The 16,450-nt window shown below is 43.7% G+C and overlaps 1 protein-coding gene across 7 annotated transcripts in view; it reads right to left on the bottom strand.

Annotated features, from left to right (window-relative positions):
- Positions 1 to 16,450, bottom strand: part of EPHA4 (EPH receptor A4) — a 153,707-nt gene that overhangs the window by 58,171 nt on the left and 79,086 nt on the right. For 6 of the 7 annotated variants that reach the window (XR_009254916.1, XR_009254917.1, XM_058703569.1 and 3 more), the window contains one exon: positions 5,861 to 6,199. The exons of the other annotated variant lie outside the window; for it this stretch is intronic. Coding sequence is in view for 4 of the 6 variants with exons in the window: in XM_058703569.1 (XP_058559552.1) it covers positions 5,861 to 6,199 (339 nt within the window). In the remaining 2 variants the exon portion in view is untranslated. The remainder of the gene's footprint in view (positions 1 to 5,860; positions 6,200 to 16,450) is intronic. 7 annotated transcript variants of the gene reach the window in all.

The following is a 16,450-nucleotide window of genomic DNA, read 5'->3' as shown; positions in this document are numbered from 1 at the left end:
TACCCAGTGGGGATGAGAATTCCCACCGTTCTCCATTATCCTACTCAAATAACATAATCTGTCTAATTAAAAGATGACAGAGAAAGAAAGAATGGGAACTTGCCAGTTGAGTCATAAAAGACAGTATGCCTCTTGTACTCAGTTATTTTCTTTTCTCTACTCATTATTTTGGTTTTATTAAATTTATCACTACTCGAGAAAGAATTCATTGATTGTTTTTGGCTATAAATAAACGTGTTAAGTGACAAACAGGACTTGAGTATCTGCTATGGACTGTGCGGTGGCATTAACGTCGAGGTGTCCTGTCATTTTATTGGTGATGTGGTGGGTTTTGTTTTTGTTTCTGTTTTGCCTTTTCGGTCTTCTTGATTGTCCATCCTAGAGAACAAGGCTAGTATGACAAGGAGCACCAGTTCATGCAATGGCAAGGCAACTGGGATTCTTTCACAAGGGCCCCCAAAGGGCTGTTTATAACCCTCTAAGAGCAGCGTTGGAAGGATTATGTTCCTGGCATGGAGCAGTGGAACCAAGCAGAGACAGGCTGGCGATGGAACCCTTGGAAAGTCGGAATTTCTATGAAGTCATGAAATTTCCTTTTCAAATGTATATCACTAGCGTTTTTCCGTCTTGGCACCATGGGCATTTCGAACTAGATAATTCTTCATCGTGAGGGCGGTCCTACGCATGATGGGGTGCTTAGCAGCATCCCTGGCTTTCACCCACGAACTGTAATGGCACTCCCACCCGTGACAGCCAGAAAGATCTCCAGGCATTGCCAAATGTCCAGGGCGGCGTATGGAAGAACCATACTCGAGAGGCAGCTAGCTTACTGTGTTGCCCTTCCAAGGAAATACCTTGGTAGGTGTGAGTTTGGAGGGGTAGAGAGAAGGCAGGATTCAGGTGCACCCTGCTGATTCTGCGGAAGCATTTTTTGGAATTTCCCCCATCCTTGGAATTGCCTTGGGAGCCCATTCCCGAACATCCTGTGGGAATAAGCCCGACTTCTTCATGCCCATAACTCATGGCTATATTCTCGGAATCACAGACTTTTGGAATTAGAAAAGATCTTAGAGATCAGCTAGGTTCAAATAATTATGCAATCCACCAAATATCTGAACTCCTCCAAACTCAGTGTGTTAAAGATGTTTGTCACAGGGACACTGCAGCTGTGCTGACAAGAGGTTACCAGATGCCATTTCATCGTCAAGGATTTAGAAGAGTATCTCATGCAAAGGAAAAATCAGAGGTGTGATCACTGGGGCGCCTGGCCGGCTCAGTCTGTAGAGCATAAAGACTCTTGACCTCGGTCGGGGCGTCGTGAGTTTGAGCCCCGTGTTGGGTGTAGAGTTTATACTTAAAGAAACAAAGAAACAATCAAATAAATAAACGTGCCACAGCTCACCGTCCCAGGTGCAACTGGGGGTTAGGAGGGAATGAATATTACCCATAGCAGTTCCTAACAATGAACAACAGACGAAACAACCTTGAGTACCATTCGGCCGCAGAACTGAAAGACAGGGGTGGGGGGCTTCGGGGGGGGGTGTGTGAAACGGTGCAAGCTGACTCTGAGATCTTCAGATCTACTGCTGGCTGCCATTTCAGCATGTTTTTTTGCAAAAAGGTTCACAGCTCGGTTGCTTGGCCAGGAAAAGGAAAAACCCTTGTTTCCTTTCTACAGCCTCTCTCTCTCCTGGCGACACATCCTGTATTCATTTGCCCGAGATGGTCCACTTGAGTAAAAGTAAACCAAAGGAAAGCCATTTAGAAAACAAATCACCCGGCCGTCTTCGTATTCCCTTTTCATAAACACCAGAACCATCTTCTCCTAAACAAAACACGTAACAGTTGCCACAGGATGTTTGACGGAGGAAGGGACAGGTTCAGTTTTCCCAGGGAATCTCACTTTGTTCCTTTTGGACTGTAATGCAGGGAAGTGTCGGGAGGGAGGAGTTGTCTTTTCCTGGTCTGTTCTTCTCCTACCGGGGGACTCCCGAGGGAGCTTCCCACCCTCACCCTCTTCCCGGCTTCTCCTTCCCACTCTTGGCATGGGGTGGGGGTGGGGATGAATTCTCTCACGGAAATCTGCTGTCTGACACCCTCCCACCTGCACAGAGTGGACAACCTCGGGGGCACAGGCTTGATCCTTCAGGGAGCCTGCCGTCAGCCAGCTGAGCCAGACCATCTCTGGGTGACACTGGGCAAGTGTCTTTAAGAGCCAGCCCTTTTGGCCCCGGAAATAAAGCTCACATCCTTCAATCAGATGGTCGGCAATAAAGCTGACATCCTGAGCTCCAGGGGTCTGGTCCCCAGTGTCAATTGGGTTTGAATTCAGGAGGGGAGGAAGAGCATCTTGTTAGTTACTTCTTAAGACCCCAACAATAGGACCTGGGTGAGAATGATTTAAATAACCATGTGAGAACACCAGCCCATTCACACCACATTCCACAACTAAAGGATCAAAGGCCGGTCAGACCTACCTTTCTGGTGCCCAGATACTGGTCGCCTAAAAGGGGAGAATGCCAGGCTGGATACAGGGATGCTATTAATTATCCAATAATGGTAAAAGAAAGCAACTTTGTCCTTTCAGGAGCAGGGAGGGTGCTCGCTGGTTTCAGGTACTGGCCCTGACGTTACCTCGGGTGAGTCAGGCCACCTTCCTGAACCTGTTCAGCTCTGAGCGTCTCAGAGGTCCTGGTGACAAAACCAGGTATCTAAGGAAGGCCTGTAGTGTTTGTTGAATAAGGAACTGATGAGAGAAAGAACCCTGTGAAAACAAGGCAGAACAGGCGAGCCCCTAAACTGGGGCTTTCAGGTGGTAAATGCTAATATGCATTTATTCTATGGATTCCTTACAGAATGAGCCATCATTGCCTACAGGGGTCCCTAAGGAATTGAGTTTAATGAAATGATAGGAATGACTGCAATTACAATATAATTGTGTGTACGTAAATACGCTTAGGGGAGGTTTGATAGAGTCTACGGTTGCCACATTCACCCAGAATTTTGGCCTGCGTTATTAATTTGCCCTACTATGAAGAAAGGGTTTGTTAATCAAAGATAAACTATTCCGCTGATATCGAATTAGGGAACTCCAGATCCTGTAATGAGGCAGTGCTTCGCACATACACAACTCTCTGCTAAGTGAAAGCTTTCTGGCTGGCCACATAGGAGGTCTCCTTATTGAAAGATTTATTTTTAATTTTGAACAGCTTCCCAGCATTACCCGTCATGAAAATTAAAAGAGGGAGCTGGAAGTTTGTCCTGTTCAGCAAACCGCCCGGCGGGTCTGCTCACCACAGCAGAGAAAACCTCACTGTGTCAGAGGAATCCTCCGTTCCCCCCACCCCCTTCTGCTAGATCGAAAAGAATTACACCTACATTTTTAATAAAACTTAGACTTTCTTCCCCTCCCTCTCTCGTATTGTTTTTGCACGTTTTCTTCTTTCGGAGGCTTTTTAGCCTGCCTTCTTTGCACTCCTTGGGCCTTCTGGCCTGGTAGGAGCTGACATAATCCCTTGGCCCGCATTCTTACGTATACAGAGAGTCATAAGGGTCCCCCTACAAAATCTGTGGGAGCCAAGCCTGTCCTCAGCATGTCTCCCAATGGCTATTCTCGGCCAAAGAGAATGACTTCACCTTGTACAGCTGAGGCCTCAAAAAGTCCCTTCTTACTTTTAAATCAGTTAAGAACACAAAGTAGCGACGTGTCTGAGGACACGGACGTCAGGCCGAACATAAGAATATTGATTGAATCATAAACCAGATTCCCCAGCGGGCGCAGAGAGGCTGGCCCCGTCTAACTCAGAGACAGCAGTAGCACCAATATGTTCCCCAGGATCCACGGGCAATATTTCCAAAAAAGAACCAATAAAAAGCTGGCAAAGACAGAGTACTTGCGATGCTATCAAAACCTCCTAAATCACACCAGTCTTTGTAGAAAAATAAAGCGGATCACCACTAACCGTGTTCAACACCCGAAAGCGCAGAAATAAAAGACCAGAGCAAAACCAGACGATCTGTTCACACCACGTATTTTACAAGACGGGTCACATCTGTACACTTGAAGCTACTTTCCGGTAAGATTCGCCATTCGAGCCCCAGTTTAAAACCCCCACCCGAGTCGTAACTTTGTATTTATTCTAGAGAGTTCAGGGCAAGGGGAAAAATAATGGCTTTGGAGTGGGACCCTGGAATACTTTTCACTACAGGATCAATTAATACAGATATATTTTACTTAACTATTGAGTGCACTTACTGAAACATTCATTTGAGAGGGAAGTACAGTAAGAGGTGATAGGACTGCTTGGCAATTTACAATCCTTTTCGGGCGAAGTTTGTTGTTCTTAAGGGCCTCATGAAAGGATAAGCTATCGCTCTTTTTTTTTTTTTTTTCTTATTCCCCTTTAACTCACCAGAAATAAATAACAGGGAGCCAGCAATGTGAAGCAGGTGGCAGAGACCCAGGATGGAAAATCAGTTGGAGAAAGCGTGAAAACGTTTGCAAGGGATGAGCGGGAACCAGTGGGTCAGGAGCTGCAATTTACAAACCCAGATTCGGCTTTGCTCTTTGAAACATTTTATAGATATTCGAGACTTTGTAACAGTTCTGCAATGAACTCAGCAGAAACTCTTCATGAACAGAGAATGTCTTCAAGTCGGCTGAATTAGAAGAGGAAAGTGATGCCGAAAATGGGGTAAATGCACTCTCCCCCCACGTGTCAATTATGGATTCACCTAGCAAAGGGGCTGCAAACCTACTATGTATTTTGAGGAAAATTCTGCCAAACCACACAGAGAGAGCTGCCCATTAATCTCTTCACCATCCACAGATTTACCTGATGACTCTAGTAGAGGTCGGTATACATTTTTTTTTTTTTTTAATTCAAACAAGATCAAAACATAGCCCCTGATGCTTTTGTTGGAAAAGACAGCACATGCCACTATGGTGCTCTGCATTGGTAAAAAGCAATTTTATGGGGCGCCTGGGTGGCGCAGTCGGTTAAGCGTCCGACTTCAGCCAGGTCACGATCTCGCGGTCCGTGAGTTCGAGCCCCGCGTCAGGCTCTGGGCTGATGGCTCGGAGCCTGGAGCCTGTTTCCGATTCTGTGTCTCCCTCTTTCTCTGCCCCTCCCCCGTTCATGCTCTGTCTCTCTCTGTCCCAAAAATAAATAAAAAACGTTGAAAAAAAAATTTAAAAAAAAAAAAAAAAAAAAGCAATTTTATAAGCCAAAATAATCTGTTAAATGCTCTGATGTCCAACCATGGGCCTTGTGATCAAAATGGCTGATATGAATCCCTGACAAGAGAAGTCCAGCATGGAGTGACCCATCTCACCGACTGTCATCCCCTTTCAATCAGACAGCGTCTTTTAATCTCATGTGATCGTCACCACTTAGCATAGGGCATGCTATGCAGTTGGGTGTCCAAAACAGTATTGGTGGAACGAATGATCATTCTTCTAAGAATCTTTTGTATTACAAGGCAGCTCGCAGGTTTATAATCAGATCCATGGGGTTCCAGTTTAATTGTAGAATTAAGTCTAAGTTAATTCATGGATACCTCCATAAGCCCTTTATCTCTGTACATTTATTTATTTTTTATTTTTTAAACTTTTGAAATTTTTTTTATTTGTGAGAGAGAGGGAGAGAGAGAGAATGGGGAACGGGCAGAGAGAGAGGGAGACACAGAATCGGAAGCAGGCTCCAGGCTCTGAGGTGTCAGCACACAGCCCGATGAGGGGCTCAAACCCACGGACTACGATATCACAACCCGAGCCAAAGTCAGACACTCAACCGACCGAGCCAGCCGAGCGCCCCCTCTCTCTATTTATATCATACCATAAAGTAGATCGGATTCCTACCTGCTTGGTTGGTTGTCACGGTGACAGACACCGACTGGTCCGGGCTGGGGTTATACTTGGACACCCCATTCACGGCCCAGATTTCGAATGTGTAATTGGTGTGAGCCAGGAGGTCAGTGATGGAAACTTTGGTGGTCTTCAGGCCGTTCTGCTGGGGGGTATAGTGGACCCCACTTCCACAGGGTCGGCACTTGCTGGAATCACCAGCCCCACATCTCTTGCACACCACATTGTAGGAGATGTCCTGGCGACCACCTGTGTTCTGAGGGCTGCTCCATTCCAAGTTCACGGATGTCTCATTGACGTTTGAGATCAAGTTGAGGGGAGCAGATGGTGGGCCTGGAGAAGGAAAAAAAAATAATAACACACACACACACATACATTATCACACCAAGAACTTAAACTATCCTTTTGGAATCTCTGTGAGTTTCTAGTATTCTCTGCAGCGATGGGGAGTAAGGTGGGCCCATGTGGCAAAGAAAGCAGAAAGCCAATCAAGCCAGCGAGGGAAAAAAAAAAAAAAGAAAAATCTTTAAAAAAAAAGCACGCCGTGAAAGAAAGCTGCTACATCGGTAACACCGACTGCTGTCCTGAGACGGCGTGCATCTCGACATTGACATCAAACACGCTCCAAGTCCAGGCTTCTCTTTGAAGCGGCAGAAAAAGTAGAACTTATCTGGTTTTTATCTCACCATCTGCAAACAGGCACATATGAGCGTGATTCAAGTTCCCAGGGCTAGTGTGGGACCCTGGTAGAGTAAGAGGTAGGTGCCACTTCTGAAGAGAAATCGGGATTCCTAAGTACAGCGCGTCCTCCATGCGGAATAAAATTAACCGAATCGTATAGACACGCCTCTCCAGCCCAGCACGGGCAGTTGGGAGTTAAGCTCGTCATAGGTAATTAGAAGGAACTCGTGTAACCTGGTTGCAGCGATGTCAAAGGTAGGGTCGTTGGGAGATCCCAACTTGCGGCAGGGATCGTGCAAAGGCTCTCAGGCCCCACGTCCTGCCCTTCAGCTAGCCAAGGCTGGCCCAGGCCCTTTTGAGCTGACTCATTCCCACTGACATCAAAGAGTTTGTGAAACATGAACGGTAGTGGCGGCTGTTTGGAAACAGAACAACTGACCGCAAACAACATAGTGGTTGGTTTTAAAGATAGCAATAAAAAATAATAATAATAATAATAAGACTAGCGAGCCATGACGAACCCTCTTGTTTCTTGCCGGAGATTAGTCTTTACGTGCCAAAGAGTTGCAACGCAAACTGCCTTCAAGGAGAAGAATCTGGGTGGGAGAAGGGAGGGGATATTCCTGGACTGAGCCAGTACCAAAGGCTGGAAAGATATCTGCCCCACTCTGATGCAAAACACCTCCTCAAAGGGACGTGTGGAAAGTCCTCTCTTCCTTTCTCTTCCCCATTTTGGTCTTCCAAGAAAAGAACCAGAGTGAGTTTTAATGGAGATTTCAGGTTTCTGGCTCACTCTATCTATTCTAATGTATTTGCGATGAACTGCTTTAAGGGAAATGTGACCATGTTCCTCAGGAAAAGGAAGTTAACTGGAGGCCTGTGTGAACCGGGAAGAAGCTTTATCTAGTCAACCACAATGGACTGCGTTGTTCCAAAGTAACCACGGGGACAAAATCAAACGAGGCAACCTACTAATAAGGAGTCATACCCAATATTTATTACTCAGCTCATGCTGTTGGATTGCTAAAGGATCTTGGTGGTAATGCTGAAAAAGGGTTAATCCAGGGCTTCCCAATCTCCCCCTCGAGACTAATTATCAACAGCCTCTCTTAATTTTGAGATCTAGGCCCCTTCCAGTGTCGTAAAATTTGTTCTTAAAAGTAAGAGTACCCCCACAGAAGTCTGCAGAAGGAAAATACGAATTTCTTTCTTGCTTAGGTTTCATATTTATAGCTATGGTCCTTAGCTTAGTGACTGGAATATAATGAAGGTAAATAAGTGGTTTCTGAATACGTGAACAGAGACAGACAGGAAGTTAAAGATGATTTGGCCAAACAAATAACCTCATTTTAAAAAGACGAGGGAATTGAGATCCAGTATGTGGACCTGACGACACTGAAATTCCATGCAATTTCATTAGTGACAGAGTCGGACTAAAATCCAAAAGTCCTAACTCCCACTCCGGGGTTATTTCCACTCCGTTATGTGGCTCCCCATAGAGGTGTAATAACAACAAAAGCAGTAGTTTCGGCCAAAGTTTAAGAGGTAAAGGTAAAAAGGGAGGGTGTGTCCTCTATCCTGTTCAAATTTTATGGATGCTTGCCACCATGGTGAAATCCACTAGTAGTCTGCAGCTAAAACTTACCACAGCTTGGTTTATAAAATGGGTCAGCCACTGGTTCTTATTTTGCTATGACTTCCAGGGTTAAATACGACTGACTCTTAAATCCATTAACCACCTTGCCAAGGTTCCTGATCCACTTTCACATGGGAAAATGTGACACAATGAATCAAGCAATGCAGAAGCAAAAAGTCAGTAATTAGTATGTAGGACGGGGCATGGCAGTGTCTAAACAGAGAAGAAATGGAGCAGAAAACTAAATGGTCACAGGACTCAGAGATATAACACTGCCCCATGGGAAAGAAAGAAAAACAAAAACAAAAACAAAAAAACAAAAAAAAAAAAAGATGCTGCAGGATTTCAAAATGGAGGGCTGGGCCCCAAACAAGTGGTGGCCTGGAACAGGCTTCTTTGGGCAACGATTCTTAAAGACCCTGCGGTGGATGCTAACGGGAAGACAGAGGACTAGGCAAGTTCAAGTTCAATGATGCCTCCATGAATGGTTTGGTGAATTGTACTGCATATGTTTTGTTTTGCTGCCGTAGGGAGTGATGTTATATGGGCTTAAAAATTGGACTATGGTAGAGTTTTATTCTGTGGGTTTTTCTGGGGGGGGGGGGTGGCAGATAGAAAAATGCCCACCCAGTACGATAATCACGGTGTTCTGCAAAGGCCTGGGAAAGAGTGCATGCTTTATAAATTAAAATCATAACGGTGGTTGTATTTTGTTTGCAGGATCGTGGTTTTCTTTCTTTCCTTTTTTTTTAAACTCATGTCCATTGAAAGATGGTAAGTATATTTCCATTTATAAGGAGGTGCCCTCTTTTCCTCAGAAAAGAAAGTATTCTCAAGACAAGAAAGTATATGCTTTAATACAACCCAAAAGTCCATCCAGATCCAACAGTAATACCTAATGTTAATAGCAGCACCTTAACACAATTAACTGTAGAGATGGCTATAATGAAAAGAAAATAGCGTTCTGAGTAACATGGGCTGTCTCAGTAAATACAAGGCATCCAGGAGGGGAAAAAAAAAAAAAAATGTAACTCAGATGATCTTGTCTTCTGTTTACGTAAAGTAAGTAGTGTATCTGGATATTTGGGAACCATTAAGTTTCTGACAAGGGATTTTGCCTGTCTCACCAGAAACAGGTCAACTTGCAAGCAAGTCTCCAATTACAAATATGAGATCTGTAACAAAACACGGTAATCATACTCTTTGTTTAAATTTTCTAGTCTCCATATTGAGATGGCACCTACTAAGTACCTAGCCTCAGGTAGCTTATAGGTCATTATACGTTACAGGGTCTTGTCCTTTTATCCTTTCCAAAACTACCCACTACTAGCCTTTATGTAGTACTGGCAGCAATCTTGCTTATGGCATCGTCCCACCGTACAGGTCACATTTATTTCTCTGTCTAACTTTGGACCATGTGATGGGGTCTTGCTGTTCAGACATACGCTGCGTTATCTGTTTCTATCACCGGTCTATGTACTCCCCAAGAGAGCTGATGTCGTCATCATTTCCCAGTGTCTACTACTCTGATTCCCACTTCAGAATAAGCACAGTAAACGTTTGAGGAGTTGACGAATGAATGAATGGCTGGATGGCAAACTAACAAAGTCCTGCAATGCACCTGAGGCCCCCTCCCTACAGGGTGTGAATTAATACAGCCCTCCCTGAGCTAAAGCTGGGAGTCAGTTCTTACACACAGAAGACTCATTAGCAGTAAGCCCTGGAGAGGGGTATCTCAATATACCTCGTTTAATTCAAGTCCCCCTGTTCTACACTTTAAAAATACTTTGCAAAAAGGAAGTTGGGCTGTATATCATATCTTAGTGATTACTTCCGTTGGGAGGGATTGTGGACTCATTCACATGCTTATTGTTTGTTGCCTGCTCTAGAAGACAAAGGGAAAGACAAATCAGACTCAGTTTGATGCTTTCCTGGATACCTGAAGAAGGAAAGGGCAGGAAATCAGGGGGAAGGAAAAGACTAAAGGAAGCTAAATACAGATGATGTGAGCAGGAGGAGGTATAGTGCAGGCCCTGGACTCACTCTCATTTTTTATATCTCCATTACCAGCCCAGCATGGCTGGGAGCTTAAAATGTGGACTCCATGGGGTGCCTGGCTGGCCCGGTAGATCATGCAACTCTTGATCTCAGGGGTTGTAAGTTCGAAGCCCACGTTGAGTGTAGAGATCACTTAAAAACAAAATCTTAAAAAGATAAATTAAAAAAAAAAATATGTGAGCTCCCTCAATCAAAGTTTTGTTCATTTAGGACTGGTTATTACGACTTTCCTTCTCCATCTTGGTTCCAGCCGATGGTTTATTTGGTTCAGAAGCCGTGGGCAATTTTATACCTGAAGAAAGTTAAGTTTTACATTTTCAAAGGTAGGCTGGCATTTTCCTTAGTAGCCTTTGTAGAACCACAGTTTCCTGTACATTTTATGTTGACCATCAACATTAAGACATTTTTAAATACAAATCAAATGCTGGAGTGTCAGTAAGGGGAAATAAATGTACTTCCTTTACATTTTTTTTTAACTTCTTTGGAATTCATGTATATAAGACCCTCCACGAATGGAGCTAGAATGTTAAACTCTTTTAAACGTCTCATGTTTAGAATGTCCTTCGTGTTTGAAATATAGGTTAGTGGCATAGATAATAACTCTGCTACCAGGACCAAAGGTCAAATGCAATAATCTTTAACTTACAAATCCATTACAACAGTATTCAACAAAACTTTCTCTGTAAAGGACCAGATAGCTAGTCAGTATTTCAGGTTTTATGGGCCACTCGTTCTCTGTAGCTACTACTCAAGTTTTCACTGTACCTCGAAAACAGCCATAGACATCACCTAAACAAATGGATGTGACTGCATCTCAAGAAAATTTTATTTTCAAAAACCGGGGCAGGTGAATTCAGCCTTCGGGCCGTAGTTTACCAGCCCCGGCTACAAAGAGATTGTTGGGAGAAGTGCACCCTCCCTTCAAAAAGATGCTCGTTAGAATCCTCACAATTTGGCACATTAATGCTAGGGACTTCAAACATACCCTGAAACTCTCTAGGGAGCTCAGTCCAAGAACCCCTGATTTATATCTTCCTACAGCCCTGGCTGCTAAGGTTGAAGTTACATCTACCTTCATGGACTCAGGAAGAAATAAAATATGTGCAATATTATGGCCTATTTCTTGAGTTTCTCGGTGCTCTGAAAGCAATGGCCACGGTATTTCCTGCCACTGTGAATAAATTGAATGAACATCCATTTGCTTCGCTGGTGTGAAATACTTTCTCGATTGCACAGCAGGTACTTGTGAAAGGTGCTACAATGGGTAATTATTATTTTCTAGTGGGATGTCAGGTTGCATTTGGTTGACAGGAGTTTGACAATATGAAGTCCCAAAGAAACCTTAGCCAAATTATAGCAAAAGCAAAGGACTATCATATCATATAATAAAATATCATATCATATTATATCATAAAAGGAATCTTGATCTCCCTTAACCCATCATGTACTCTCTTCTGGGAAAAGACAACCTTCCAGAAATAAAGCATACTCTATCTAGAGAAGTTGAGTGAATGTGACATTCAAGAAGGGCAACATTCCAAGTATAAAAGAACATTCTAGTAACTCTACAAATCTTAGTTCTTCTCTCCTGTGCATTAGGCAAAAGTATAATTCCCGAGTAGTTTAGCGAACACACTGGCTTACGTCAGGATTTAAAGTAGCCCCATGTAGGAGAACCCAATGTTAACATATCCACATGAAATCTGTATGAGCCTTACTTATTAATAAGTCATTGAAAAGGGATCAGCCAACACTGAACCTAAAGTCATAAATGCCTCCGATGCGAAGGAGGAGCTTGGTGTAAACCATCCCAAGGAAAGTCAATGTCAAGCTAAGTGCTCTCTACGTACCCCACCCCCAACCCACAAGCCAGATAAAATGCTTTTTTTTTTCAATGTTAGAGGTAGCAATTGGAACGTCAGAAAAAGTTGGAAACCAAAAAGGATACTGTCACCACTGCAGCTAGAAGTGTGTTCTGCCGAAGGTTTATAAATCTATATGGATGCAAGGTATAATATGCTATATAAACCCAAAATCCGCAATGTCTTATAACAATTGTTAAAATGCTAACAGATTGTAAGGCTAGGGGGAAAAAGTCAAGTTGAAAATTCCCATTATTAGCACAACTCGAGACACGCAGCTCATATGTTTTAGACTTGGTAGTTCCACCTGCAATTCTCTCCCCTGGCTTTTCCAATAGCTGCCTCCTTACCCCTCAGGGGGCCCAGCTCAGGTCCTCCCTCCTCCCTTCTCCCTCCACGCAAAATGAAACGCTTCCGTTTCCTCCACTGCATTCTATCACATCATCTTTTTCCTTCTTGTGAGAATTTTTGATCATCCTATTTATTATTCATATTCCAATTAGAACAGAAATATTTTTTTCTGGTTCATGAGAGTATCCCCGGCCCTTAGGAAGGTGCCAAATTTATTAATAGATATTCATTAAGTATCTACTGAATAAATAAACGAATTAATGACGGTTCCTGAACCCAGTCCAGCTCACTCATCAAAGGTGTCACCACTACAGCACTGGTGTATGTTGCAAAAGCATATTCCAGGGGTGTATGGATGGCTCTGTTGGTTGAGCGTCGACTCTTGATTTTTGTTCAGGTCATGATCCCACGGTGTGGGATCAAGCCCCACATTGGGCTCTGCACTGAGTGTGGAGCCTGCTTAAAATTCTCTTTCTCCTTCTGCATTTCTCACCCTTCCCCTCTAAAATTAAAAAAAAAAAAAATAGGGGCACTTGGTTGGCTCAGTCAGTTGAGTGTCTGACTCTTGATTTAGGCTCAGGTCATGATCCCAGAGTCAGGGGATTGAGCCCACATCACCCTCTGCACTGAGCGTGAAGCTTATTTAAGATTCTCTCTCTCCCTCTGCCCTCCTCCTGTGCTCTCACTTTCTCTATAAAAAAAATTAAAAAAATAAATAAAATACCACATTGCTTAAAATAAATAAAATAAAATAAAATAGGATATTCCAAAAAAAAAAAAAAAAAAAGGCAATCACAGGCTAGAAGTTTGAAATGCAAGCCTGCAGCCAAAGCAAGGAGATAGCTGATAGGAGAACAAAGTAGCTGGGCTCACGTCAAGAGTGGTTTCCAGAACCCTCACAGACATCTAATACTTAACGGATTTTTAATCACCATTTTAAAATTCCACGCCTGAGCCACGAAATTAATTCTGGACGTGGAAAGAAACATCCCCCGGGAGCATGGGCAGAAGCCTGACTCTTAAATGATCAATGTCTTCAAATGCTGCGACTGTCACCCTACAAAAATGCCAAGGCAACAAGTACAAGACGTCTCTTCTGAGGAAGAGGGGCCGTGGGTCTCGAGTTCCACTTCATAAGGCTTCATTAATCATGTCCAACTTTTGGACTGTCAATGATACTTCAGTGCCTTAGCCGTAAAACCTTCCACCCCTTCAGATAAGCCCGTGTTAATCTCTCTCCGGCTGAAAGACAGGCTAGAACACAGAGTCAACAGTTGGGGTGTATGTAAGTTTTGCCTGAAACGAAGCCCAGGCTTCCTCCCCCCGACAGTTGTATATGTTGCCACTGTTAATCGCTTTCTCTCAGTCCCTGCGGCTGTGGGTCAGTTTACATAAAGACTGCTGTTCGGGGACACCTCTTCTGAGATAGATGAACAGTGCAGTTTCTGTGTTTCAACGATGAGTAGAGCCAAAGCGTAACTGCCCGTCATTAACAAATAGAACCATTTGGATGCACCAACCACTTGTTGCTCCGTGAAACATTCTTGGCTTCCTGTCAAGGTAACTTCTTGCTGCAATTCTGCCCCTGCCTCTTTTTCTGGCATATCTATTCTCACATCGTCCTCTCCAGACACCTTTGTCTTTACTGGGCTCACGGAGGTTTCGGTTTATTTATTTGAGGACGACTAGTTTATGGCTCAAGTGCTTTAAAAGGAAACTCTCCATTAGTCATGAGGAGGCCACAGTGAGAAAGACAGAGCAAGGCGCTTTGTTCCATTTCTTCAAAATTTTGAGCAGTTCGCTTTAAAAGTAGCCAGGCTAAGGGCACCTGGGTGGCTCAGTCCGTTAAGTATCCAACTTCAGCTCAGGTCACGATCTCACAGTTCGTGAGTTCGAGCCCCGCGTTGGGCTCTGGGCTGATGGCTCAGAGCCTGGAGCCTGCTTCCGATTCTGTGCCTCCCTCTCTCTCTGCCCCTCCCCTGTTCATGCTCTGTCTCTGTTTCAAAAATAAATAAACGTTAAAAATTTTTTTTAAATAAATAAATAAAAGTAGCCAGGCTGTGAATTAATTTACATTTCTTGCAAGCTGGTTTTTCATACTTTATCTTATTTCATCCTCATAATAAAATCTGACAAAGGGCATCGATCAGCCTCGGCAATCTGATGACCAAACCGAAGATAAGAAAAGTTTCGCAAGTCACCCAAATGAATACGATCCAAATGCGCAAAGGTACTGTGATCAGAAAGTCTGATTCTGGGGCTATAATGGCCCCTGTCACAAAGATACAAGCAATCCAAAGGGGGGGGGGGGAGAAAAAGAAAAGAAAAAAGAAAGCACAACTCTGAGCTTTTTGTGGACCATTCCTCACTTTCTCACTTCCTCCCAGAATCACGTTTCTTCTAGTTGCCTGTCCTTAAGGCTGAAATGTGCTGCCATGACTTCCTAGATGGTGCTTTTGTCTTCGTTGAGTTAACCTCTCTCTCTGGTCCTAACTTCCACTCAAGAGGGCAATTAGGAGTTTCTGTTAAAGGCTTTTTCCCTGGGGTGAGGGGGGCGGGGGCGCAGGGAGAAGGTCACACGAGGGGCGGGGGGCAATCAGATCGATGCAATGAAACTCTTCTCTGAGTTCATCTTCTGTTGAGCTGTAGATCACGTGTAGAATAAGAGTCAACTATGGGAGGAAAATCAAAATACTGAGAGCAAAGAAGGTATCCAGTTCTCACCCCAGGGGACCTCAGCACAGTGTATAATTGACCCTGTTTCACAGAAGCATGCTGGGCACAACCACTGTATGACTTCCATGACTAGTGTCAAAAATGCGATCCAGAAATGACAGGGCTCGATTGATAACAAGCCACTCTTACTCATTCATGGTGGTGGAAAAATTGCAATAAGCTGGCTAAATGGCATTGGCAGAGATTATTCAAGTCGTTCACTTGGGCATATATCACATCAGTGTTCCTCAAACCTATGCACGTTCCAGTTGAATCCACGTTGTACTAGTAATCCCTATACAATGTCCACATTGGACTGTTGATCTGTATAAAATGAGAAGTAGGCGGGAGGGGAAAGAGAAGGCTAAAACAGCATTGTTTTAAAACACACAGTTCGAGGAGAGGACACTTGATCCTTATTAAATATCCTGAAGCTTTTTCAAATTTTATAAACAGCCCAATGGCAAGTGGTCAGACTGGGATGCATCCATCCTCTTCCAATAAGCACTACTTGGTGATCTTTCCCCCTGTAGCCCTAATCGTCTTTGGACAAGAATCACACTCCTGGCCTCTCCAGAGGTGCTTTTTTTCTCTACTGGTAGTCAAAATGCCGAAAGGCAATCAGAAAGGGAGAGGCAAGGATGTGGGTTACTCATTACCAATACCAGACTCTGAACCACTGAGATCTACCCAAATAAGCCAACAGGTTCATTTACCTGTTGAAGACTGCATCCGAATCATCAAAATTTCTTTGATTGTTCTTATCTGTTGGGTATGGTCCGAGGACAGGCATATTAATTGGCTTAACAACTGATTACCAGGCGGCATGACCATATGTTGCGAACTAAAGTCCCTGTCACAGAATCTGGCAGCGGGAGAGTTGGTGTCTCAATCTGAGTTTTTATCCCGCGACAAACGGAATGTAGCATGAAATTGTACTCTCATTCCACAAATTCGATAAATGACATGAAGCAACAAATTCCCCTGTAAATTTCAGATCCAAGAATTTCCGTAAAAATAGCTTCACAAAAATGATTGATTACATGGCCGATAAACTGGGATATGATCAGAGATCAACGAACGGATCTCCTGCAACACTTATTAACGAAACTGTAGGAATCTTTGGCTTTTGTTTTCACTCCTACAACCAACGGGTCTTTCACGACCGCTGACTACACTCTCATTGATCAATTTCATAGAATGTCCTGCCTTCCACCATTATATTGTTAGTTATTGGAAGCCCTAGAGCAAAAAGATACATGCTTTTGGGTGGGGGAAAAA

Source organism: Neofelis nebulosa, chromosome 2 (genome assembly GCF_028018385.1).
Source record: "Neofelis nebulosa isolate mNeoNeb1 chromosome 2, mNeoNeb1.pri, whole genome shotgun sequence".
Classification (NCBI taxonomy): domain Eukaryota; kingdom Metazoa; phylum Chordata; class Mammalia; order Carnivora; family Felidae; genus Neofelis; species Neofelis nebulosa.
This window is presented reverse-complemented; position numbering and strand designations above follow the sequence as displayed.